At 45.4% G+C, this 27,441-nt stretch overlaps 1 protein-coding gene across 2 annotated transcripts in view; it reads right to left on the bottom strand.

Annotated features, from left to right (window-relative positions):
* Positions 1-27,441, bottom strand: part of ubqln4 (ubiquilin 4) — a 77,270-nt gene that overhangs the window by 24,076 nt on the left and 25,753 nt on the right. For both annotated transcript variants that reach the window (XM_072516663.1, XM_072516664.1), the window contains exons 2-7: positions 26,868-27,019; positions 23,736-23,830; positions 20,251-20,513; positions 19,590-19,748; positions 15,022-15,211; positions 14,122-14,270 (exon numbers count right to left, since the gene is read on the bottom strand). In XM_072516663.1, the coding sequence (XP_072372764.1) occupies positions 14,122-14,270; positions 15,022-15,211; positions 19,590-19,748; positions 20,251-20,513; positions 23,736-23,830; positions 26,868-27,019 (1,008 nt within the window). The remainder of the gene's footprint in view (positions 1-14,121; positions 14,271-15,021; positions 15,212-19,589; positions 19,749-20,250; positions 20,514-23,735; positions 23,831-26,867; positions 27,020-27,441) is intronic.

Raw genomic sequence — 27,441 nt, forward strand, 5'->3', positions numbered from 1 at the left:
TGCCATCCGAGGGTCGGAGGAGGGCTTCAACAAAACATGGGAGCCATTCATTCGGTTGTTCCAAGACCTGTTCGTAGCCAACAGCTAAGAAGTCAAAGAATAGGAGAGGGCAGTTACGACACAGCAAGCAAGGAAACGAATGGAGACACGGAACGCAACCATGCCCCCAAAACAAACATGGGATGCAGTATCACACCGACAGAGGGTAGAGAAGAAGGCAACATAAATGATTGGGGGCGGGGGGAAAAAGAGAGAGAGAGAGAGAGAGAGAGAGAGAGAGAGAGAGAGAGAGAGACAGGGACAGCCAGATTTGAAAAACTACTAGGGAACGAAAAACAGGAAATCGGAACCACCACTGTAAATTATGCAAGAAGAACGACGATGTATGTAAATAATGGAAACCGACCAATGTGCACCTATTTTTCTTTATCCTCAGCTCATAATCTTTGTCCACTCTTATCCTCATTTTGCATACCACAAAACTCAATAAAAACATTTTTTTTAAAGAATGGAACGAAAGGTGTGCAGTCTCACCCAGTTGGATGATATTGGAGAGGTGTTGGAGGATGTGGTCAACTTATCAAAGCTTGAATCCCCCCCCCAAACAGATTTCTGCCCCTGACAGGATCAAAATCGCTTGTGTCAAACTCACAAATGACATTCTACGTGTCTGTGAGAAAGTTAAACAATCCCTCCTGGTCCTTCTCACCTTTATAGCCTTTGTGACATTGATCACACCATCATCTGCCACACCTCACCCTCCTCATCCAGCTGGATGGGATTGCACCCACTTCCATTCTTATCTAATCATAGTACGAAGTCTTATCGTACAAGGTACACCCAGCTTCTGTCGCGACACGACGGACTTCCTACAGAAACTCAGCACCCATGGACCAGTTGAACCAGGAACATTCCTCGTCACTATGGACGTCTCGGCACTCTACACCAGCATCCCCCATGACGACGGCATTGCTGCAACAGCCTCAGTACTCAACACCGACAACTGCCAATCTCCAGACGCAATTCTACAACTCATCCGCTTCATTCTGGATCACAACGTCTTCACCTTCGACAACAAGTTCTTCATCCAGATGCACGGAACAGCCATGGGGACCAAATTCGCACCCAATACGCCAACATCTTCATGCACAAGTTTGAACAGGACCTACTCACCGCACAGGACCTTCAACCGACGTTATACACCAGATACATTGATGACATTTTTTTCCTTTGGACCCACGGCGAAGAATCACTGAAACGACTACACGATGACATTAAGTTCCATCCAACCATCAGACTCACCATGGACTACTCTCCAAAATCAATTGCATTCTTGGACACACTCGTCTCCATCAAGGACGGTCACCTCAGCACTTCGCTTTACCGCAAACCCACGGATAACCTCATGATGCTCCACTTCTCCAGCTTCCACCCTAAACACATTAAAGAAGCCATCCCCTATGGACAAGCGCTCCGTATACACAGGATCTGCTCAGACGAGGAGGAGCGTAACAGACATCTACAGACGTTGAAAGATGCCCTCGTACGAACGGGATATGGCACTCGACTCATCGATCGACAGTTCCAACGCGCCACAGCGAAAAACCGGACCGACCTCCTCAGAAGACAAACATGGGACACAACCGACAGAATACCCTTCGTCGTCCAGTACTTCCCCGGAGCGGAGAAATTACGTCATCTTCTTCACAGCCTTCAACACGTCATTGATGACGATGAACATCTTGCCAAGGTCATCCCCACACCCCCACTACTTGCCTTCAAACAACCGCGCAACCTCAAACGAACCATTGTTTGCAGCAAACTACCCAGTCTTCAGAACAGTGACCACGACACCACACAACCCTGTCATGGCAATCTCTGCAAGACGTGCCAGATCATCAACATGGATACCACTATTACACGTGAGAACACCACCCACCAGGTACGCGGTACATACTCGTGCGACTCGGCCAACGTTGTCTACCTCAAACGCTGCAGGAAAGGATGTCCCGAAGCGTGGTACATTGGCGAGACCATGCAGACGCTGCGACAACGAATGAACGGACATCGCGCAACAATCACCAGGCAGGAATGTTCCCTTCCAGTCGGGGAACACTTCAGCAGTCAAGGGCATTCAGCCTCTGATCTCCGGGTAAGCGTTCTCCAAGGCGGCCTTCAGGACCCGCGACAACGCAGAATCGCCGAGCAGAAACTTATAGCCAAGTTCCGCACACGAGTGCGGCCTCAACCGGGGCCTGGGATTCATGTCGCATTACATTCATCCCCCACCATCTGACCTGCGAAATCCTACCAACTGTCCTGGCTTGAGACAATTCACACCTCTTTAACCTGGGGTTACCCCATCTCTGGATCTGTAAAGATTTAATCACCTGCTAATGGTCGCATTCCTAGCATTGTTTGTCATCTTTGAATTTGTCTATATATGTGTTTCTGGAACATACCTCTTCATTCACCTGAGGAAGGAGCAGCGCTCCGAAAGCTAGTGACATCGAAACAAACCTGTTGGACTTTAACCTGGTGTTGTAAGACTTCGTACTGTGCTCACCCCAGTCCAACGCCGGCATCTCCACATCATCTCTAATCATAATCAGAGAACCATTTGTAATGGCTTCCTTTTCCGCTCTGGCAGTTACCTCTAGCATCTGCCAAGGATATATCCTTGGTTCCACCCTATTTCTCATCTACAGGTTGACCCTCGGTAACACATCCTGAAAATACCACCAGTTGCCGCATGTACACCAATCACACCCAGTTCTCTCACAGCACCACCTCACTCAACCCCTCCATTGTCTCCAAATTGTCAGACTGCCTGTTCAACCTCCAGTACTAGATGAACTGAAAATTTCCTCCAACCAAATATTGGGAGAACTGAAACTATTGTTTTCAGTCCTCACCACAGACTCACTAGACACCGAAAGACAACCCCTCCTGCTGGTAGTGGAGTTTGAACTAGGCAGTTTACAACTTGGCGTCATAATTCACCCCAAGATAACTTCAAACTATATCTCTTCGTCACCACCAAGACAAACTTGTTCCACCTCTATAACGTGGCCACCTCTGCCCTTGCCTCAGCTTATTTGCTTCTCAGAAACGCATCCATGCTTTTGCTAGCTCTTGACTGCTGTAAAGCACTCCTTGCTGGCCAGGCACATTCTACCTTCCCTAAACCTTAGGTCATATGCTTCTCATGTCATAAGAAATTCGACTCACTCAATCACCCCTGCTCGCACTGGCTGTTAAGCAATGCCTCCATTTTTTAATTCTCAAATTTCTCCATGGCTTCTCCCCTCCCTAGCTCTAATTTCTTACAGCACCACAACCAACCAAGATAACTGCACTCCTCTAATTACAGCCTCTTAAACATCTTCAATTTTAATTAGAAATGCAGAAAATAGTAGGCCAGTCAGCCCTCCGAGCCTGCTCCACTATTCAACATGATCAAGGCTGGCCCTCCATCTCAACACCATACTCCCATGCTCTCCCCATGCCACCTTAGTCTAGAAATCCATTTCCTTCTTAAATATATTAATTGATTTTGCCTCTGCTGCCTTCTGTGGTAGAAAATTTCACAGGTTCACCACACTGAGAAATGAAGTCTCTCCTCATCTCAGTTCTAACTGGCCTACCCAGTATCCCGAGACTGTGGCCCCTGGTTCTGCACCCCCTCCAGCCAGAGGAAACAACATTATTGCATCCAGTCTGACAAGCTTAGTCAGAATTTTATATATTTCAAGGAGATCCCCGCTCATTCTTCCAAATTCTAATGAATACAGGCCCCGTCAACCTACAGTCTCCTCTTACGACAATCTTGTCATCCCAGGAATCAGTCTTGTGAATCTTCACTGCACTCCCTCTATGGCAAGTATATCATTTCTTGGAGACCAAAACTATACACAATACTCCAGGTTTGTGACTTCCTGTGATAGCCATGAGTTGAGCAGTCGCACAAAAGATGGCTCTCATCCAAGAACATTGTCTAAAGTTTTTTAACACCAACAAACCACCCCATCGACCGCACAGCCAAGCAGGATGGGAAAGAATCAGCTGCCATACTGAAAAGCCAGTAAATTAAAGGGGAGGGAAACCGCAGCCTCCAAGCAAGGAACCACACGTGGAGGCACAGAACTGCGGAGGGTCGACCACAGAGCTCGGAGCGCAGACCATGGGGCGGATGGGCAAATTGATGTGCTTCATCACCTCCTAGTTCCAGAGTAATAGGAAGGAGATTAAAAAAGACCTGCTGGCAACCGTCGAGGTTGCAGTGGAGGCCAAAGCGGCCATCATAAGGGAAGCAATGGACAATATGGAGCGGAGGCTATAGGTCCAGTTAATGAAGACACCACGGACCATGGAAACCTTTTCTGGTTACAAACTCAACCTGGAAGAGAGCAACATTTTCCCTGTGAACCCCCTGAGAGGGAGGAGCGAAGCTGGAAGTGACCCAAACCAAGTTCAGGTACCTATGAATACAAGAGGCCCACAACTGGACGAGGCTCCACAAATGGAACCTCTCCAATCACACCCGCATGCTCTGGTCCTGCCCCAGGGAGTTCTGGAAGGCCTTTTTCGAGGCCATGTCAAGGGTTGTGGGGTCAAGGTGGAGCCTGACTGTGGCAGTATTCAGATTGTCAGAGCATCTGGAGCTCCTGCACAAGGAAGGGGGGCAGACTACCTGGGCTGTACTCCACTGGTTGCCAGGCGGAGACTTCTACAAAGTCGGCAATGCCACACTAGGCCTCAGAGTGGTTCTCAGGCCTAGCCGAGTTCCTGGAACTATAGGTAACATTCTCGATAGAGGGTCCAAGGATAGATTCCATGACACGTGGAAGAAGTTCACAAACCTCTTTGCAGACCTGTTCACAATCGGAAGTACTGCTGGAATGAAAGGGAGCTTGTGCACAGCAGAGGATAAATGGGGAGGAAGGCCATTCGCAGGAGGGCAAACGGATCCCCCCTTCCACATGTCAAACTGGGAAGGTGGACCATCCTAATGCGGTGGCAACTTATAATACTTGTGTTGGTGTTGTTACTGTTAAAAATATTTTCAAAACAAAAAATACTCCAAGTTTGCTGCTATCTTGCTCCGTGTTTTGCAATGAAGGCCGGCACGCCATTTGCCTTCCTAATTGCTTGCTGCACCTGCATGCTTGTTTTCAGTGACTGGTGTACAAGGACACCCAGATCCCTTTACACATCAACGTTTTCCAATCTACCACGGTTTAAATAATGCTCCAATAATAATTGTTCACCACTGGTGGCCATGCCTTCATGTGCCTGATCCCCAAGTTCAGGAATACCCTCCTTAAAACCTACCTCAATGACGAATCTTTTGATTGCTTGCCCTAATATTTGCATACATAGCTCAGTAGCCTATTTTACTTTAGAATATCCCTGTGAAACGTCTTGGAATATGTTATTGAAGGTATTATATAAATACACTTTATTGCTGTATTAGCTGTGGCTCGGTTGATAACCTTTTTGCCTCTTGGAGCACAAAAACAAGGCTGCCATATCAGTGCAGTATTGATCGAGCTGCCATTTTTTGGATGAGGCCATGTCTGCCCTCCAAGGCAAATGTTTAAAAAAAAAACCAAGACACTATTCTGAAGATCCCCCAGTATCCTGCCCATATTTATCTCTGAATCAACATCACAAAAACAAATTGTCTAGTCATGATCACTTATTGGTTGCTGCGTTTCCTATATTACAAGAGCGACTGTACTTCAAAGAACATTTATTTCATTGGCTAGAAAGTGCTGAGAGATGTCTGGTGACAGCACAAAAGAGCCATAGTTTCAGTCAGGTGAAGAACATCAAAGCTTGAAGTTAGCCTGTGATTAAGCAGATTGGTAGCTGCAGAAATGTTGTGAATGGAGGGCCAAAGGCTACATGGTTGAGATTTTGAAAACACTTGTTAGAGGAGAATTTATTTTCCCAGAAGCAAGTAGAATTGAAAGGGAGATGGGGGGGGGGGGTGCGAGTGGAGAGCAATATTGCAAAGATGGCCTTATCTGTGATTGACACAATGGGAGGAGAAGGCCAAGGAGATGGACAGGTCAAGGAGGTTGCTGTACATATCAGGTGGGGAGTTTATTTGGACAGAGAGATTACAGGAGGTTAGAGGGAAGTGGATTCTGAAGAGAGAGAGCATGAGGAATTGAGATTGAGATCACCAATAGGTAATTCAACGCAGAAATTGAGGAAAGGAAGCAGTGAGGATATCTTGGAGAACATTTTTAGATCATTGTTTAGTGGTAGAAGATGAGGATTTTAATGAGAGGCAAAGAGATGAAACGATGCAAAATGGTTAAAAGGAGGAGAAAATGCCAAAGGAACACTGAGACAGATCAAGCTTTGATTCAATAATAAAAGCTACACTACCACTGCAACAGTGTGGGCAGGAAAAGTAATGGAATGTACAGTCAAGTGGAGAGGCTTAATTTAGGGGAAAAAGTAACACCCCTCAGCTAGTTACTGTCAATACCATGGTGTTGATGCAATCATCCACAATTAACCCTTGGATGGGAAATGCTATTTGGCCCACCAAATAGTTTAGGGTTGTATGCATGGAAGCATATAAATGTCTTCAAATAGCAACCTACTCGGCAACTGTGGTACCTACACCTTCAGTACTAGACAGCAAAGACCTATAGATTCTTAGCTCAATGGCAAGTTAAACATACACAAACGTGTTTATCATTCAAACAAAGCTTGGAGGTAGTAATGGTACGGTACTACACCCTGTCCCCTTCCCAGGACAATGTAGATAGGGGAGATTACAAAAAGGGGATTCTGCTCTTAGCAGATATCCAGTGACTGCTGCAGAAATATGCAGAAATCAACATCAGATCAGAACAGGATCAAGTTCAGCCGTGCAGAGCACAATCAAATAACCGGTGGACAATTATAGGCTAATGTATGAACAATACATTGGTCCATTGACAATGTGGAAAAAAAGGTGGAGAGAGAAAAAGGAGTAAGGAGTAAGTTAGGTGTCGATTGGGCTTCAAAAACTTTTTAAAAAGCGATTATAAAGTCAATATAAAGCCGAACATGTTAAAACCACAACAGCTTAAATAATTTAATTTTATATGTGGGCATCACTGGCTAAGGCAACATTTGTTGCACATCCCCAGTTGCCTTTGAAAAGATGGTGGTGAGTGGCCTTCTTGAACCACTGCAGTCCATATTGTACAGGTACACCCATGGTGCTGTTAGGAAGAATATTGCAGGATTTTGACCCAGCGATAGGGAAAGAACGATGATATAGTTCCAAGTCAGGATGCTGTGTGGAGTGAAACTTCCAGGTGATGGTGTTCCCATGTATCTGCTGTCCTTCTAGGTGGTAGAAGTCGTGGGTTCGGAAGGTGCTGTCAAAGCAGCCTTTGTAAGTTTCTGCAGGGCATCTTGTAGATGGTACACACAGTTGTCACTGTATATCGGTGGTGGATGGAGTGAATGTTCGCGGTAGAGGTTGGGGTGGCAAGCAAATGGGCTGGAATTGTCATGGTCACAAGCTTATGGAGTGTTTTTGCAGCTGCACTCATCCAGGCAAGTGAAGAGTATTCCTTCACATTCCAGACTAGTGACTTGTATATGGTGGACAGGAGGTGAAGCCAAGAGGTGAGTTTTTAACTGCAGAAATCCTAGTCTCTGACCTGTTCTTGTAGCCACGGTATGTATATGGTTGGCCCAGTTGGTTTCTGGTCAATGGTAACCCCCCCAGGATGTCAATAGTGGGGGATTAAGCAAGGGTAATGCCATTGAATATCATGGGGCGATGGTTTTTTAAAAATATATATTTATTCAAATTTTTCAACAAATTTTCAACAAAACCCCACACCCAACAAAAAGAAAGAAGAACACAACAATCAGAAATTATACATTGGATTTCCCCCACATAACATTTAAAAACACAAATCGGGAAACCCCCCCCCCCCCCCCCCCCACCTTCACCCAAACGCCAACCCCAAAAGAAACCCCCCCCCCTCCCCCCACACCCTAACGCTCCGCGAGATAGTCGAAGGACGGTTGCCACCGCCCGAGGAACCCTTGCACAGACCCTCGCAAGGCAAACTTTATCCTCTCCAGCTTGCTGAACCCTGCCATGTCATTGATCAAAGCTCCAAACTAGGGGGCTTCGCATATTTCCATAGCAGCAAAATACTCCGCTGGGCTACCAGGGACGCAAAGGCCAAAATACCGGCCTCTTTCGCCTCCTGCACTCCCGGCTCGTCCGATACCCCAAATAATGCTAATCCAAGCTCGGCTTGACCCAGGCGTTCACCACCTTGGATATAGTCCTCGCAAAACCCCTCCAAAACCCATCCAGCGCCGGGCACGACCAGAACATATGGACGTGATTTGCCGGGCTCCCCGAGCACCTCCCACATCTGTCCTCCACCCCAAAGAACCTACTCAACCTCGCCCCTGTCATATGCGTTCTGTGAGTAAATTTGAACTGTATTAGGCTGAGCCTGGCGCAAGAGGAGGAAGAATTAACTCTACTCAGGGCATCAGCCCACAGACCCTCATCTATCTCCTCCCCAAGCTCCTCCTCCCACTTGCCTTTTAACTCCTCCACCGAGGCCTCCTCCTCTTCCTTCAGCTCCTGGTAAATCGCCGAAACCTTGCCTTCTCCAACACACACCCCCAAAATCACCCTGTCCTGAATCCCACATGCCGGAAGCAGCGGGAATTCCCTCACCTGCCACCTCACAAACGCCCTCACTTGCATGTACCTGAAAGCGTTTCCCAGGGGTAGCCCAGACCTCTCCTCCAGCGCCCCTAGGCTCGCAAACGTCCCATCGATGAACAGGTCCCCCATTCTTCTAATCCCTGCCCGATGCCAGCTCCGAAACCCCCCATCCATCCTTCCCGGGACGAACCGATGATTCTCCCGAATCGGGGACCAAACCGAGGTTCCCACCTCGCCCGTGTCGCCTCCACTGCCCCCAGATCTTCAGCGTCGCCGCCACCACCGGACTCGTGGTGTACCTTGTCGGCGAGAGCGGCAGCAGTGCCTTCACCAGCGCCCTCAGGCTCATGCCCACACAGGACGCCATCTCTAGCCTCTTCCACGCCGCCCCCTCTCCCTCCATTACCCACTTACGGATCATCGCCACATTGGCTGCCCAATAATAGCCACACAAATTCGGCAGTGCCAGCCCCCCTGTCCCTGCTACGCTCCAGAAACACTCTTCACCCTCGGGGTCTTATTCGCCCACACAAATCCCATGATGCTCCTGCTTACCTATTTGAAAAAGGCCTTGGGGATCATAATGGGAAGGCACTGGAACACAAAGAGAAACCTCGGGAGGGCCGTCATTTTGACCGACTGCACCCTACCCGCTAGTGAGAGTGGCAGCATATCCCATCTTTTAAGATCCTCCTCCATCTGCGTCAAATTGAGCTTGTGCAGGGCCCCCCAACCCCTAGCTACTTGGATCCCTAGGCACCGAAAGCTCCTTTCCGCCCTCTTCAGCAGTAGCTTGTCTATCCCCCTTCCCATGTCCCCTGAATGCACCACAAAGAGCTCACTCTTCCCTACGTTGAGTTTATACCCCGAAAAGTCCCCAAACTCCCTAAGGATCCGCATGACCTCCACCATCCCCTCCACTGGGTCCGCCACATACAACAACAGGTCGTCGGCATACAACAACACCCGGTGTTCCTCTCCCCCCCGGACCAGTCCCCTCCATTTCCTGGACTCCCTCAGTGCCATGGCCAGTGGCTCAATTGCTAGTGCAAACAACAAGGGGGATAAGGGGCACCCCTGCCTCGTCCCCCGGTACAGCCGAAAGTACTCCGACCTCCGCCGGTTCGTAGTCACACTCGCCACTGGGGCTCTATATAGCAGCATGACCCAACCGATGAACCCCTCCCCGAACCCAAACCTCCACAACACTTCCCAAAGATACTCCCACTCCACCCAGTCGAAGGCCTTCTCCACGTCCATAGCTGCCACTACCTCCGCTTCCACCTCCACCGAGTGCATCATAATCACATTGAGGAGCCTCCGCACATTTGTATTTAGCTGCCTACCCTTCACAAATCCCGTCTGGTCCTCATGAATCACCCCCGGGACACAGTTCTCAATTCGCGTAGCCAGCAACCTAGCGTCAACATTGAGGAGCGAGATCGGTCTATACGACCCACATTGCAACGTATCCTTGTCCCGCTTCAAGATCAAAGAAATCAGCGCCCTGGACATTGTCGGGGGCAAGGTCCCCTCCTTAACCCTCGCCTTATTGAAAGTCCTCACCAGCAACGGGCCCAGCAGGTCCACGTATTTCCTGTAGAATTCAGCCGGGAACCCATCCGGCCCCGGGGCCTTCCCCGCCTGCATGCTCCCCAATCCTTTAACCAGCTCCTTCAGCCCAATCTGCACCCCCAAACCAGCCACCTCCTCCTCCACCCTCGGGAACCTAGGCATCGTCGCATCCCCTCCTCCCCCACTGGGGGCTCAGACCTGTACAGATCCCCATAGAAGTCCCTAAATACCTTGTTTATTCTCACCACACTCAGCACCGTATTCCCCCCCTCTATCCTTAACTCCACCAATCTCCCTCGCTGCCTCCCTCTTACGAAGCTGGTGTGCCAGCATCCGACTCGCCTTCACCCCATACTCATAAACCGCCCCCTGCACTTTCCTCCACTGTGCCTCTGCTTTCCCCGTGGTCAACAGGTTGAATTCCGTCTGGAGGTTCCGTCGCTCCCCAAGTAGCCCCTCCTCGGAGGCCTCTGCATACCTCCTGTCCACCCTTAAAATCTCCCCCACCAATCTCTCCCTCTCCCTCCCCTCTCTCTTCTCCATGGGCCCGAATGGAGATTAGCTCGCCCCTGACCACCGCCTTCAACGCCTCCCAGACTGCCCCACCTGCACCTCCCCGTTGTATTTGGCCTCCAAATATCTTTCAATACACCCCCGCACCCCCCCCTCGTCCGCCAACAGTCCCACATCAAGGCGCCACAGCGGGCGCTGGTCCCTCTCCTTCCCAACTCCAGCTCCACCCAATGAGGGGCATGGTCCGAGATGGCTATGGCCGAATATTCCATTCCCTCCACTTTCAGGATTAGCGCCCTACTCAAAATGAAAAAAATCTATCCGGGAGCAGGCTCTATGGACGTGGGAAAAGGAGGAAAATTCCCCAGCCAGCGGCCTGGCAAACCTCCATGGATCCACTCTCCCCATCTGGTCCATAAACCCCCTGAGCACCTTGGCCGGAGCTGGCCTCTTACCCGTCCTGGACCTAGAACTGTCCAGTGCTGGGTCCAGCACCGTGTTGAAATTCTCCCCCCCCCCCCCCCCCCGGGCATACACATTCATCAGTACCACCCGCACCCCCTGCAACCTACCACCCATCACATATCAACCTCCATTATCCACTACAACATTCAGTGCCTCGAACGACATCCGCTTCCCCACCAGTATTGCAACCCTTCTGTTCTTCGCATCCAACCCTGAATGAAAGACCTGCCCTACCCATCCCTTTCTCAGCCTCACCTGATCTGCCACCTTCAGATGTGTCTCCTGGAGCATAAAAACCACGTCCTACTTCAGTCCCTTTAAGTGCGCAAACACCCGGACCCTCTTGACCGGCCCGTTCAGGCCCCTCACATTCCAAGTTATCAGCCGGATTGGGGGGCTGCTCACCTCCCCTCCCCCCACCCCCACGCACCCCCCGCTGACTAGCCATCTCCTTTTCTAGGCCAGCCACGTGCCCGCACCTCCCACACCCTCCAGTCCCCCAGGCGGCGGACCCCCTCCCCGACTACCTCTCCTACTTCCAGCTCCCTTTTGGCCAATGCAGCAGCAACCTAGTTCCCTCCCTCCTCCCTCCCCACCCCCCCTAGATCCTCATCTAGCCATTTTGCTCCCCAATGACACTCCCCTAAGTCAGCTGACTCCTGCTGACCCCGGCCTCTCCCACTATTCCATCGAACCCCCAGTGTGAGAATCCCCCCACCCCTTGGCAGTCAGTGTGTCTCCTCTCCAGCGCCCCACCCCCCCCCCATTCTTCCCTAACGCATGAAAAAGCCCGCGCTTTCTGGAGCCGGCCCCGCCCTCTCTGGCGCAGCTCCTTTTTGCGGCCTTACCCCAACTCCCCCATCCCCAGGCCTCCACCACCCCCCTCTTCCTCCGTGGGGCCCTGCCCATTCAACACCAACGCCCACACTCTCCCACAGCCTCCACATCAAATCCAGTCACCCGTCCCCACCCAGCACTCAAACAAAAAGAACATTCCCCAAACGCAGTAAACGCAGTAAACATCCCCCCACGACAAACCCTCAATTTGAGTCCAACTTTTCAGTCTGTATAAAGTTCCATGTCTCATCAGGCGTTTCAAAATAGTGGTGCCGATCTTGGAACGTGACCCACAATCGCGCTGGCTGCAGCATCCCGAACTTCACCCCCTTCCGTTGGAGCACCGCCTTAGCCCGGTTGAAACCAGCCCTCTTCTTAGCCACCTCCACACTCCAGTCCTGGTAAATTCGGATCTCCGTGTTCTCCCACCTGCTGCTCCGCTCTTTTTTGCCCCATCTCAGGACACACTCTCGGTCCATAAAGCGGTGGAAACTCACCACTTCAGCCCTTGGTGGCTCGTGGCTTTGGGTCGCCTTGCCAGGACCCGATGAGCCCCATCCAGCTCCAGGGGCCTCGGGAAAGCTCCCGCGCCCATTAGCGAATTGAGCATCATGCTCATATATGCCCCGGCACGGGCCCCTCCACTCCTTCAGGGAGACCCAGAATCCGAAGATTCTTCCTCCTCGACCTATTCTCCAGGTCCTCAAATTTTTCCACCCACCTCTTGTGCAGCGCCTCGTGCGCCTCCACCTTCACCACCAGGCCCAAGATCTCATCCTCGTTCTCAGAGGCTTTTTTGCAGCACCTCCCGGATCGCCGCCCCTTGGGCCTTCTGGGTCTTCACAAGCTTCTCAATCGCCGCCTTCATTGGCGCCAGCATTTCTGTCCTCAGCTCCTGAAAGCAGCGTTTAAGAAACTCCTGCTGCTCCTGCAACCACTGCGCCCACGCTGCTTGGTCTCCACCCGCCGCCATCTTGCTTTTCCTCCCTCGCACCTTTCGCTGCACCAGGATCACTTTTTTAACCGCCCCACTCCTGGTCCAATCCATATGTCGGGGGGACCTTGCTGTCACCTTTCCACACTGGAAGCCGTCGAACAATTGCCGTTGGGGCCCCTCTGAAGAGCCCAAAAGTCCGTTCCCGGCGGGAACTGCCGAACGTGCGACCTACCTAGGCATAGCCGCTACCAGAAGTCAATGGGGCGATGGTTAAATGCACACTGGTTGGAGATTGTCATTGCCTGGCACTTGTGTAGTATGAATGCACTCGTCACTGATCAGCCCAAGCCTGAATGTTGTCCAGGTCTTGCTGCAAATGGACACAGACTGCTTCGAGTCGCGAATGGTGCTGAACATTGCTAACCGAACATGCCCACTTCTGATCTTATGATAGAAGGAAAGAAGGAAATAATAAACATCGATGTACCACAACTTTGCAATACAATTCAAATCAATGCTCATGTTCATTACTCTGGACCTGTGAACACTAAAATTTTAATAAGTGACCAATTAGTTACCAGCATTAAAAAAGCCGTTAACCTCAAATTCAAATGCAGCATAGCCTGAAATGTCAGTTAGTAACATGCTTACCGCTGGGTTAGAAAATTGTTGTTTAATATTCCACACTGGAACATTACAATTTAGGCTGACACTGCAGTAGTGAACAAGTGGTGTACTGTCACTGGTGTGGTTATTTGGATCAAGTATTGAGGTGTTTGAGTGTTAAAAAGTCTAGTTATATTGCTAGTTAGAATTCAGAACTCTCCAATTTTCATGGCCCAGACACTTCCCTCAAGCAATATCACCAAAAAGATTAACTTGTCAATTTATCTTCATGCTGCATATATATATATATATATATATATACATATATATATATTGCTGGAACGGAATGGCTGTCAAATTTATGTTAGCTTTAAAAGTGGGAAACAGATATTTCAACATGATAAATACAAGCATTATTATTTGGTACTGTTAATTTATAAAAAATACATGGAGATATCTGGGTCTGTACCTGTGCTGCAAGGTCAGGGTTCTGACTCAGTGATTGCATTATACTTCTCATGTAAGGAGCTGAGAGCATGTTTTGCATTAGCTGTGGGTTTTCTGTAATCTGCTGCAATAGGCTCTGCATACCTGGTGTGTTGAACATACCAGATCCTGCTGTAGAATAAATCATTTAATAAGATTAGGATTTCACAAATGTATACTGATCAACCCTCCTACATCCATATCTAAATCATTTATATAAACCACAAACAGCAAGGGCCCCAACACTGATCCCTGCGGGACCCCACTGGACACAGGCTTCCAGTCAGAAAAACACCCCTTGACCATCACCCTCTACTTCCTGCTACTCAGCCAATTCTGGATCTAATTTGCCAAATTTACTTGGATTCTATGGGCTCTTTCCTTCGCCATCAGTCTCCCATGTGGAACTTGGCCCTTACCCCTGGATGCCTTGGGATGGCAAGTGCACATCTGAATACTTCTTAAATTATATACGAGGGTCTCTCCCACCACCCCCTGGATAAAAAAGGTTTTTCCCTCACATCGCCTCTAAACCTCCTTTATGAAAAGGTTTTGTACAAACAATCCAATCAAGTTGCTGACCAGGTTTTCCTTTGCAGGACACAAAAAAATTACCAACTACTTAAATGCAATTCTGCCATTGTACTTGATTAATAATTAGCTGCAATAGGCTCTGCATACCTGGTGTGTTGAACATACCAGATCCTGCTGTGGAATAAATCATTTAATTTATTATATGATTAATAATAAGATGAACCCACTAATGAATTTTCAGCAAATACTGTATTTTCAGATTTTAACTTATTGAAACATGTGCTGCGGAAATGAAATGATGTTTATATTCTCTTGAGATTTTAAACCATTGCTGACAAAGAAACCTTACCTCCCAATCCAGCTCCTAGGCCTGGCATCGTGGACTGACTGGTAGTTCCACTTGCGGGTGTACTTGTAGATGACTGTGAACTTGACAGTGGAGCCCAGGGGTTGGGCAAGGGGTCTCGATTCTCTGTGCGTGATGGCTGATTGCCTCCATCAGGGTTACTCACCAAAGATGCAAAGGGGTTGCCTCCAAACTACAGTGAAAATGAAACATATATTATGTTCTTTACAAAGTAAAGCGTGTAAGTTTCCTCATCCCACCTCTTAATGATCCGGGTTTCTTAAAATGCATATAGGTCACCATGTGGCAACCATCTGATGTTATAAACTAAATACTTCAAGTATTAATTTTCATTTAAATTGTGCCAATACATCTGTACCATTCTGTCCAAGTTTCAAAAGTTTGAGAGAGAGAAAAAGAGTGCAAGAATCAATTTTCACTCAAACAGATGCTATCACAGCCATATCTTCACTTTTGGAAGCTAATTTAACTTTACATGCAATATAAAAAGATGCATGGAGGTTTATATTATCAGAAAACTGGGAGACCAGATTTTTAAAAATTTAAATGGTTTTCAAATTTCACACGCAGCCTTGCGATTGGCTTTGCCTATTGCAGGGGTCTTATTCCAATATCCAAGTCAAGGAAATTGTTTTGGTGAAATATTAACTGGAAGATCCTGTTTATTCTTAACCATTAAAACTTATGATAATTTAGCATTAAGTTTGCAAAACAGATTTACTGACTTTGTTTTCATCACGGCTCCTCACCAATTATAAGGTGCACCAGAATATATTTGCTAAGCAAACCAAGTTACTCATGCATCGCAGCATCAAGTGGATTGCTACTCTGAAATAATGCAAGCCACAGTAAGCCAGAGCAATTATTTCCCCTTCAGCTGATTGGGACATGCCATTGTCTCCACGGGTTCAACATTAAGTATTACACGGGGTCTAATCCACATTGGCGAGACCAATCACAAATTGGGTGATTTTATTGTTAGACACCAGTCTTTAAGCACAACCCTGAACTTTTTAAATCACTTGCCATTTGAAATCTCTGTACGACTCCCACACGGAGTTGTCATCAGCCTCATACTGTTCTAATGAAGTTCAATGAACAACACCTCATCTTGATTAGACGTTTTTCAGTCTTTCAACTTAAACAGCAAATTAAAATTTGCATCATGACTGTCCCCACTTTTTCAGACAGCAATTTTTAATAATGATTCTGCTGCTACCATTTATATCCCCTCCAGACTCATCTTTTGCTTCTTTACTTTCCCCAATTCCATTCCCTTTTGCCTTGCATCATATACACCACTTATCCTGCCATCCACCCTATCTCAGTCCTTCCCATTTTTCTTGCCCCCTTCTTCGATGCCTGCTTAAAAACTGGTACATCTCTAACCTTTTCCAGTTCTGACAAACGGTCATCTGCCTGAAACATTAATTCAGTTCAACACGCTGCAGGTCAGACAGCATCTGTGGAAAACTTCCAGAATTTAGATTTTATTTCAAATTTACCGCATTTTGCTTTGGAGTTAACTATTTCATATGTATAATTAGCTTTTCACATTTAAATTTTTTGTGCTCAAGGTCATTGAGGAGATAATCAGAGGCATAACAGGACAGGAGATGACCATTTGGCCCATTGATTCCATGCAGTGCTGAGCAATGGAACACAAGACCATAAAACATAGGAGCAGAATTAGGCCACTCAGCCAATTGAGTCTGCTCCGCCATTCAATTATGGCTGATATTTTTCTCATCCCCAATCTCCTGCCTTCTCCCCATAACCCCTGATCCCCTTATTAATCAAAAACCTATCTATCTCTGTCTTAAAGACACTCGGTGATTTGGCCTCCACAGCCTTCTGCGGCAAGGAGTTCCACAGATTCACCACCCTCTGGCTGAAGAAATTCCTCATCTCGGTTTTAAAGGATCACCCCTTTAGTCTGAGATTGTGTCCTCTGCTTCTAGTTTTTCCTACAAGTGGAAACATCCGCTCCACGTCCACTCTATCCAGGCCACACAGTATCCTGCAAGTTTCAATAAGATCCCCCCCCTCATCCTTCTAAACTCCAACAAGTACAGACCCAGAGTCCTCAACTATTCCTCATACGACAAGCTCTACATTCCAGGGACCATTCTGGTGAACCTCCTCTGGAAACTTTCCAAGGCCAGCACAGCCTTCCTTAGATACGGGTCCCAAAGCTGCTCACAATATTCCAAATGGGGTCGACCAGAGCCTTGTATAGCCTCAGAAGTACATCCCTGGTCTTGTATTCTAGCCCTCTCGACATGAATGCTAACATTGCATTTGCCTTCCTAACTGCCGACTGAACCTGCACATTAACCTTAAGAGAATCGAGAAACATATTATACTGCAAGCACCTAATTTGAATATCAGAAGCTCCCAGAGTCAGGTGCAATGAAGTTAGATACAGAATAAAGCTCTCTATTCAACCCCACGGATCAGGCCTCAGCCCAAACTTTAGAAGAGCATCATTAATTTTTCATTGAATTCATTTCCTATATGAACCATCCTCAGGATCATATGAGGCAAGATTGCAAATGAGTGCCAATTTCTGGACAGTTTTGTGCTGGGGATCCATGCATATTAATAGATTATCTAAACTTCTACTTCAAACAAATTGATATCAGCAGAGAGGTATTTTCAGCACATCATTCATTCTAAGCTAAATATGTTATCCAATTTTTTAAATTTATTTTTAATGATTATTATTGTCACAAGTAGGCTTACATTAACACTGCAATGAAGTTACTGTAAAAATCCCCAAGTTGCCACACTCCAGCACCTGTTCGGGTACACGGAGGGAGAATTCAGAATGTCCAATTCACCTAATAAGCACGTCTTTCGGGACGTGAGAGGGGAAACCGGAGCGCCCGGAGGAAACCCACGCAGACACGGGAGAACATGCAGACTCCGCACAGACATTGACCCAAGCAGGGAATTGAACCCAGATCCTTGGCGCTGTGAAGCAACAGTGATAACCACTGTGCTACCATGCCGCCCCATTGTACAATCCAATACCAACATTGTACAATCCATTGCCAACACGGATTGCTTCCATCAGAAGTAGTTTGGGGAGGTAGGACATACTAATATCATGAACTAAATAGGTATTATTGTTTGTTCCAGTTATAGAGAATACAATGGGACTATCACGCCCCAATGTTTCTACTCACGAGAATAATAGTGAACAGTCAAGGGACAAACAACATGTTACAGAACTACTAGAAGAGTAGAAGACCTCAAAATGTTTTGAAGAGAAAAGAAACCTTATGAATGAAAATAAGGATTATTCTTTCAAAACAAATCTCAATAAAATGACTGTTTAGTTTTGAGATAAATGTTTTGGTGTAGAACATATCTGATCATCAAAAAGAAAGACAGTCATTGTTGAGTGTTGATTTATAAATAGTATAGCAAATTTAAACATGAATTGATTACATTGTGCTCTACAACACCATAAATAGCATTTGGTCATTAGCACCCAACTTTAGATTGGTGGGGACTAGTGCGCCAAAACATGTGCTGGCTCGATTATTCTTTGGTCATGTTCCACTCGCAGGTGTTGACATTTAATAAAGTTCCAATCACAGATAGCACATACTTTTAGTAAATTAGCAAGAACTGACAGGTAGAGCCAAAATCTAATCTTAAAATATTCACTTTCAATGAATAGTAGTGGTACTACAGTTAGTGCGCAGCCACAACTTGGAGGTGATCACATAACATTTGCGTTCAGCCATACTAGTTTTTAAACATAGTACAAAAGCTACATTTACACAAAAAATGGATTACACAAAATCTCAAATCCTTAGGCTGGGGGAAAATGTCAGCGAGGATGAATACAGGTTAATAATTCAGGTTAAATGGTTTCAATTTTAGATGACTCATCCACTATGTAACTAACAAATAGGCAAAAATGAAAAACTCAAAAGAGAGAGAACTTTCTTTGAAATAGCATTACAAATACTAAAAATCTTACATTGTCATTCAACTTGGATTTAAATGACCAAGTACAAATCTTTTTTTGTTTCCAGGAAATGTTTCCAATGATCAGTCTAAGTAATCTCTATTTCGTTGGAATTTACAGTGTCTGCATTTGAATGTCAGCCAAACAAAATGCAGATATAACTCATATCAGAAGGTTGATCCTCCTTTATTTGTTGGTATTCACAGGCAAAGAATACTTCCTTTTTAATAAAAATTATAAAAAATAAACAAGTGCATAATTAAAATAGAAAAAATAAATGTGCAATAGGAACACTGCTTGTAAATTAATATTTTAAGTGTATATACAAGTAGTAGCTAAAGGACAGATTTCAGATTCCATTAAAAATCCTTTAATCCATGTCATAACACAAGCATGATTAGAATCTGGTCATAGTTTGCACTGTTGGGATCAAATTTGCAGTGCCCTTTATTAGAAGGAAAATTAGGACGCCACTGCAATTTTTCCTAAAATTTAGACAGGGAACTTTAATAGATCATTAAGATTTTCTTTTTCGGTGAAGGATTGACATTGATTGCCCACCTACCTGTTCCTGGGCAGCATTCAACATTGGCTCCTGGATGTCAGTGTACATTCGTCTCAAAGCATTGTAACCGCCTGGAATACTTTCTAGGTTGCTAAGTGCTCGGTCTTGGTTCCGCATCATTTCCTGCATCATAGCTGGATTTCGAGCAAGTTCTAAAGTCTAGTTCAAAAATGGATGGTATTGAAACTAATCAGGCAGACAACAGCACACACAAAGCAAAGCTCGTTGGAAAAAAAGATTCAAAATGAGCCTATCAGCAGCTCTTAAGACAAAGAATATAGATTTTGTTTTAAAGGTGTGCATCAATATACTTGCTAAAAAGAAAACACAAAATGTTTTGATTGCATGTCATCTCTTAAACATGCAGATCTTTCACACAGAACGACAAAATTATTTTGAAAACTTAAAAGCTGAGCAGAGGCCAAATGCAATAATTACTTGTCTCCAAAATGTTTTAAGTACAGGCTTACACACAAGAACAACATCGAGCAAGAAAAGGCAATTCAGCCATCAGGCCTGCTCCCTTTAGAAACATACATTTCTACTTGTTGCCAGCTTGTGAAAGGAACTTTGACTGCTTGGTACAGAAAGAAAAGACTAGGTTTCACAATGCAATTTACATTATTTCCATTTAAACAAATGCTTGCTCCTTCTGACTTACTTGTCTCATTATGTCTGGGTTATTAAGCATGTGGCTAATTTCTGGGTTTCGCTGAATCAACTGCTGCATCTGTGGGTTGGTCACAATTAACTGTCGCATCATGTCTGGGTTTGACAGCATGTTCTGCACAAATGGATTTTCCATGATCTGAGACATCATTTCTGGATTTGACATTAGTTGGCGCTGCATCTGAGTCTGTAACTCCAAGAAGTTGGTTGAATTCAATCCCAAGCTGCTCAAACCTGCAAGACCTCCCAATCCACCTGTAGTACACAAGACATTAGGGCAATGTGGAACACATATTAAATGCTTCAAATAACCAATTCAAAACAAAAATAAAATCCATTTGCTTTAAGGTCAACTTCATCAGCAAGTTCTCCAGAGCTCCAGATATCCAAGTGAGTTTCCACACTCAATCACTAACAATCTTCAGAGGAGTTGTCAATGCCAAGCAAAAGTGGCCTGAATGTGATGGGTCTCAGTTGAATCCTGTAGCCACTTAAAATGGCCAACTCCCGATTCAAAATGGCGAACGGCAAAGGCTGATGGGAAAGTCAGCCAACAAGACAAAAACCAGCAGCTGCAGGTTGGCTGTGCATTTACCTCTGGAAAGGCCAGACAATATCGATACCAGCAACCATCAGCATAACAAAACAACAGCCATCTGCATACTAATGAGCAATCCCCGGGAACAATAAGCAACATTTAGACACACAAAGCAAAACCAGACTCTTCGGCGCCAGCAGGAGCCTACACAAAAGGAGGTGAACGAGCACCTCAAGGCCGCCCATCGATCAGGGAACCACTCCAGCATTGGAGAAAATCAAACCAAGCGATTGGGACAAAGTCCAATCACTTGGGGCCAGGTACAGGGTCCGCCCCGAAAGGCGGGAAGCCCTGGGGACTATAAGAATTGAGCCCCAAGTTCAAATCGCTCTCTTCACCTCTTCAGCAGCTCCTCTTCAGCTCTCCGTCCTGCCCGGGTCACCCAGCAACAATGAACCAATATTGACCTTGACCGGAGCAGTGAAGATCGAACTCGTAAGTTTAATTCAACTCTCGCTACAAAATAGGCGCTCCTAGCTACCAATCTGTACCAACTTCGAATCCCGCAGGCTCAGAACCCGAACGAAAGGCTATTTGTTTCCCTGACCTAGTGGGCCAGTTCCAAGTTAAGTATAGGCCTGTTAGTTGTAGAAGTAGCATAGACGTAGAATTTGTGCATGAGTAGCGATTACTGTGTATAATAAATGTGCTTTGATTTAAACCTTACTAATCGGTGTATTGGATTATTGATCATTACTCGGACTTGAACCACGTGGCGGTATCATAAAGATACCTGGCGACTCAAGAGCAAAGGTAATAAAACAGAGCAATTGAACGAAGGCAAAATTAGCAACAATCCAAAGACAATTGTCCAAGATACACATGCAGAACGTGTAGTTGCCACAGAAAACTAGCATGCAGGTACAGCAGATAATAAAGAACGCGAATGGAATGTTGGCATTTATAGTTCAAGGAATAGACTGTAAAAGGTAAGGAAATGTTGTTGCACCTCTACAAGGCATTGTTGAAACCACACCTGGAGTAATGTGCACAGTTTTGGTCCCCTTGTGTAAGGAAAGATGTAGAGGCACTGGAGGCAGTTCAGAGGAGGTTGATTCCAGAGATATGGGGCTTGTCGTATGAAGAGAGATTGAACTGTTTAGGCCTATATTCTCTGGAGTTTAAAAGAATGAGGGGAGATCAAATGGAGGTATACAAAATGATAAAAAGTACAGATAAAGTAGACAGGGAGCAGATGCTTTCACTTGTGGGGCTTTCTAGAACAAGAATTCATAACAAATTTAAAACGGAGTTGAGGAGAAACTACTTCTCACAAAGAGTTGTGAATCTGTGGAATCCGCTACCCCACAGTACGTTGGATGCTGGGACAGTGAGTAAATTTAAGGATGAGTTGGACAGATTTTTAATTGGTATTGGGTTGAAGGGTTCTGGAGAACGGGCAGAGTTAAGGCCAGGATGAGATCAGCCATGATCAAATGGCGGAGTAGACCCAATGGGCCAAATGGCCTAATTCTGCACCTATATCTTATGATCTAGCCCAGCGCCACCTCCCAAATTAATGGAAACATATCCAATCTGAACCACTGAATTTAGAAGAGATGAAAAGGATATTTAAAGATTTTCTCCTCACTTGCTCTCCACTCTCCTCCATTTTGGAAGTTACTGTTGGATTACACCCTATGCTTTGACTAAACAACCAGAAGGGTGACTACAACCAAATCCTTGCTGTTGACTTGAGCTAGTTACTAGAAGCTACTTTAAATTTTCACTCTATGATACCATCGACCTGGATGTTGGGCCAGGGTGGTGAGAGTGTGGCTCTGATCAGCTGCTTTACTTTCCCTAAATCAAAATTTAACAGGACAGATCAGTGAAAATAACATGGCCTAATGTATTACTCCAGGGAGAGGAGCAATAAGGAAAAGACTAGCTCGTCCTGGATCAGTCCATCACAGGCAACACTGACACGAGAGCAGATTATCTAATAGTTATCATGGCCAAGAAACAATATATTGAGGGGAGAAGGAAGAAAGTAATTCTCAGTATTGCCAAGCGACAAAACTGAAAAGCTAGATGGGTGGGCTATCTGGGATCGGCAAGATACATCCCAGATATTACTAAATTAGCCCACGTTTTCCCCACATTAAGATTGTATGATAGTGCTATCAGATTGTATTAAATCAGGATGAGGCAGATTTGATGGACCAGTTGGACTTTTCAAGTCTTCTTTCTTCTCTCCTCACCTAATTTTGTATGACCTACACACTGCAATGAAGTTACTGTGGATTTTTATGGGATGCTATAAAATGCAGTTCATATTCACTGTGTGAAGACTACTACAATCATGATAATGAAAAGGTTTGCCTTACGGTATGAACACATCCTGAATTGGTCAGGTTAGGCTCGTAGGTGCTGGAATTTAGAAGAGTAAGAGATGACTTTATGAAACATATCAGATTCTGAGGGGTCTGACCAGTGTGGATGTGGAGAGGATGTTCCTCTTGTGGGAGAATCTAGAACTAGGGATCATTGTTTAAAAATAAGGGGTTGTCCATTTGTGTAGTGAATCTTTGGAACTCTCTTCCTCAAAAGGTGCTGGAAGCAGAGACTTTGAATATTTTTAAGGCAGAGGTGGATAAGATTCTTGAGAAGCAAAGGGGTGAAAGTTTGAGGAGCCGGGATTGTGGAGTTGAGGTTACGTTCAGATCAGCCATGATCTTATTGAATGGCGGAGCAGTTGAGGGGCGGGATGGCCTATTCCTGCTCCTAATTTGTATATCTGTATGAATTAACCAATTAGAAAGTTTGGAAATAAATTCAGGGTTAAAGTACAGAATGAACTCCTGGTATTCTGATCACCAAAAATAATAAGCAAGTGGCCCACTGCCAACCAGTTTAACTTTCCTAATGATACTTACCAAGGCTGCTAGTAGTTGAGGCTGTGCTGTTGGATGTTGCTGAAGTAGCAGCAGTGTTGCTTTGGCTGTCAGGTTGGCTCTGTTGCTCCGGAGGCCTTAATCAAAAGATAAATTATTTAGAGCAAATTGTTTTGATTTTTTTTGGAATGGGAATATTTTAACATTGATCAAAGTGAAGCATATTGGTGCCAAAGTGTGAAAAAATGCATCAAAGATATTTAATTTCAGCATCAAGCATGCCCCAACTACACAGTGACAGTCCATTAAGTCTGTGCCTTAGGCCTACATCAGAAGAACATCTTCTATCATACCTGCAGCACCCTTCTTCTGTTGCCCACACCTGTGACCTTATGGTCTCAAGAGAAATTGCCAAAATGCCAAATTCTGAGCAGTTGTGCATCCTGGGTTCATGTCCATTAATCATCAAATGTTCAACTCATTTCTCATAATACCTCTACTGTCAGCAGGCAGAGAACACCTCCATTCCGTCAGGATTGGATTAGAGCCAAATGCCATAGATCACTATCTACTTCACTTTTGGCAACTAAGTTGAATCCTGCATTTTCTGTTTTAGAATCATTAACTCCTACCGATGTTTATTCTTGGGAGTTTTAACTGATTTTTAAAATTATTCAGAATTACAAATAAAACACATTCGCATATGGATCCCAACATTAATGACAGAACAGGACCTACAAAGCAAGTTAATCTTATTTTACAAAAGGTGTTCTTTTGAGAAGGCTGGTGAAGGGAAGGTGGTTATATTGTGTACATGGACTTTAAAAAGGTGTTTCATAAGGTACCACATAGAGTTAGCAAAATTAAGTCCATGGGATTAAAGGAACAGTAACTGCATGGATGCAATATCGTCTAAGGGACAGAAAGCCGTGATTAGTAGCAAATGTTTTTTTTTCAGGCTGCAGATAAGCAGACAGGAATGTCCCCAAAGGACAGTGCCAGGACCACTGCTCTTCTAATAACCTGGACTTGGGTTTACAGGAAATACTACATCTGCCACTGCAGGGAACAGAGCAAACAATGAGGAAAATAGTAACAAGACTTCAGGATACAATGCTGGTGAACTGGGCATGACAAATGAAACTTTGCGAAGAATGGTGTGATGTTGTTTATTTTGATGGGAATAATGAAGGGATGCAATGTGAAATAAATGGCACAATTTTAAAATAAATTGCAGAAACAGAGTGAACTGGGGTTCTGCATACACAAGTCTTAGAAAGTGGCAGGACGAGAGAGAAAGGCCATAAAAAAGACATACAGGATCCCTGGCTTTATAGAGGGAGACTGTACAAAACCAAGGAAGTTGTACGTAACCTTTAATAAACATTGGCTCAGCCCAAAATGGGGTAATGTGGCTGATTCTAGATACCAGAGTTAAGGAAGGATGTCAATGCTTTAAATGCATAGATGATTTACTAGCATGGTACCAGGGATGAAAGGCTTCAGTTAAATGGCAAGACTAGAGAAACCTGAGGTTGTTCTCCTTACAGCAGAGAAGATCAAGAAGAGATATGACAGTATTCAAAACCAGGAAGGCTCTCAATAGAATTAATGGAGTCGGTTTTTGGTAGGATAAGGATCAGCAATCAAGAGGATGGAGATTTAATTTTTTGCAAAAGAACCAGTGGTCGTGACACAAGGAAAAACTGAATTTTACATAAAAATGCAAGTTACCATGATCTGTAATGCAGTACCTGAAGAAAATTAAATAAATATTTGAAAGAGAAAACTTGCAAAGCCATAGAGTAGAAGTACCGGAATGGGACTAATTGGACAGCTCTTTCAAAAGGTCAGCACAAGCACAATGAACCGGTCATCTTCTGTGTTGTAGCTTGACTGACATACGCCAGGCAGGAATGTTACCTTCCAGCCGGGGAACACTTCAGCAGTTAAGCATATTCAGCCTCTGATCTCCGGGTAAGCGTTCTCCAAGGCGGTCTTCAGGACGCGTGACAACGCAAAATCGCCGAGCAGAAACTTATAGCCAAGTTCCACACACGTGAGTACAGCCTCAACCGGGACTTTGGATTCATGTCACATTATATTCATCCCCCACCATCTGGCTTGGGCTTGCGAAAGCCTACCAACTGCCCTGGCTTGAGACAATTCACACCTCTTTAACCTGGGGTTACCCCTATCTCTGGATCTGTGAAGACTTAATGACCTGCAAATGCTTGCATTCAAAACATTGTCTTGCATCGTCGATTTTGTCTATATACATGTTCCTGGAACATACCTCTTCATTCACCTGAGGAAGGAGCAGTGCTCCATGGGCAGCACGGTAGCATTGTGGATAGCACAATTGCTTCACAGCTCCAGGGTCCCAGGTTCGATTCCGGTTTGGGTCACTGTCTGTGCGGAGTCTGCACATCCTCCCAGTGTGTGCGTGGGTTTCCTCCGGGTACTCGGGTTTCCTCCCACAGTCCAAAGATGTGCAGGTTAGGTGGATTAGCCATGATAAATTGCCCTTAGTGTCCAAAATTGCCCTTAGTGTTGGGTGGGGTTACTGGGTTATGGGGATAGGGTGGAGGTGTTGACCTTGGGTAGGGTGCTGTTTCCAAGAGCCGGTGCAGACTTGATGGGCCGAATGGCCTCCTTCTGCACTGTAAATTCTATGAATCTATGATAATCTATGACGAAAGCTAGTGTTTGAACCAAACCTGTTGGACTTGAACCTGGTGTTGTAAGACTTTTTACTGGATATACTACAAGTCATCATAAGTGAACACATCACAAGATTTGGACCAATAAAATGTGTCCCAACCAGTCAATCACATCTCCTACCCAACCGAGATGCAAATTTTGAGGCAACTTCCATTACGGCAAGCTACCCATTAATGCACTTTCAAGCATCCTCTCGGCTGCTCAGGTTCAAGCTGCTCAAGTTCATACTGCTACACAAGTGTTAATCAGTTCTCTGCGGATGGTGAAGTGTATTTAATCTCAATGTGGCAAATTTCTAAATTGAACTGTACACAATAGGAAAACTGAACTGGCTTCGGGGTAGATAAGAACAGGTATAACATTTCTTTAAAACTCCTGGACTGTACTTTGACCTGGCAATTCTCTTTTACTCTGTTTGGTATTAGTTTAATAGTGTAAATGATTCTTCACCTGTTTTGAGTTTTGATAACCAGGTGAACTGTGAGCCCATCCTGTATTCCATGCTGGGCAAGCGTGTCTGGATCTTTCAGGATTTTCCCAGCAAATATTAGCACAAGCTGTTCTGGTTGCACCTTGAATCGTTTGGATATATCTTCCTTGAACTATTTTTTAAAAAGGGGAAAATGTTACTACTTTGCAAATAATATTCTTGAATAGCTGCTTGTTCACAGAGACACACTTCAGACACAGAGGAAACAAAATATAAAGTGAGCAAAGTACAGCAGAAACTTGCACCAGTCTTGAAATATATCTTGCAGTCTTGCTCAGATATCAACTTTTTCCATTGAGGAATCCTACGGAAAGTGTTCCAAATTGACTCATGTGGCTGCCCTCTGGGTAAAACATTTAGTATCTTATTTCCCTTACTCAGATCCACCCCCAATAAGGCAAATACAAGGCAGACAGGAGCAAATTATAATCTTGACATTTTAGGGACACCTTTCACATTCTGGAAAGTCCCACTAAATTTGCGGGAAAAACTAAGGCATTTCTAAATTGTACCGGTTTAGGTTTTTTTTTTAAA

The sequence above is a fragment of the Scyliorhinus torazame genome, chromosome 9, assembly GCF_047496885.1.
Source record: "Scyliorhinus torazame isolate Kashiwa2021f chromosome 9, sScyTor2.1, whole genome shotgun sequence".
Lineage (NCBI taxonomy): Eukaryota > Metazoa > Chordata > Chondrichthyes > Carcharhiniformes > Scyliorhinidae > Scyliorhinus > Scyliorhinus torazame.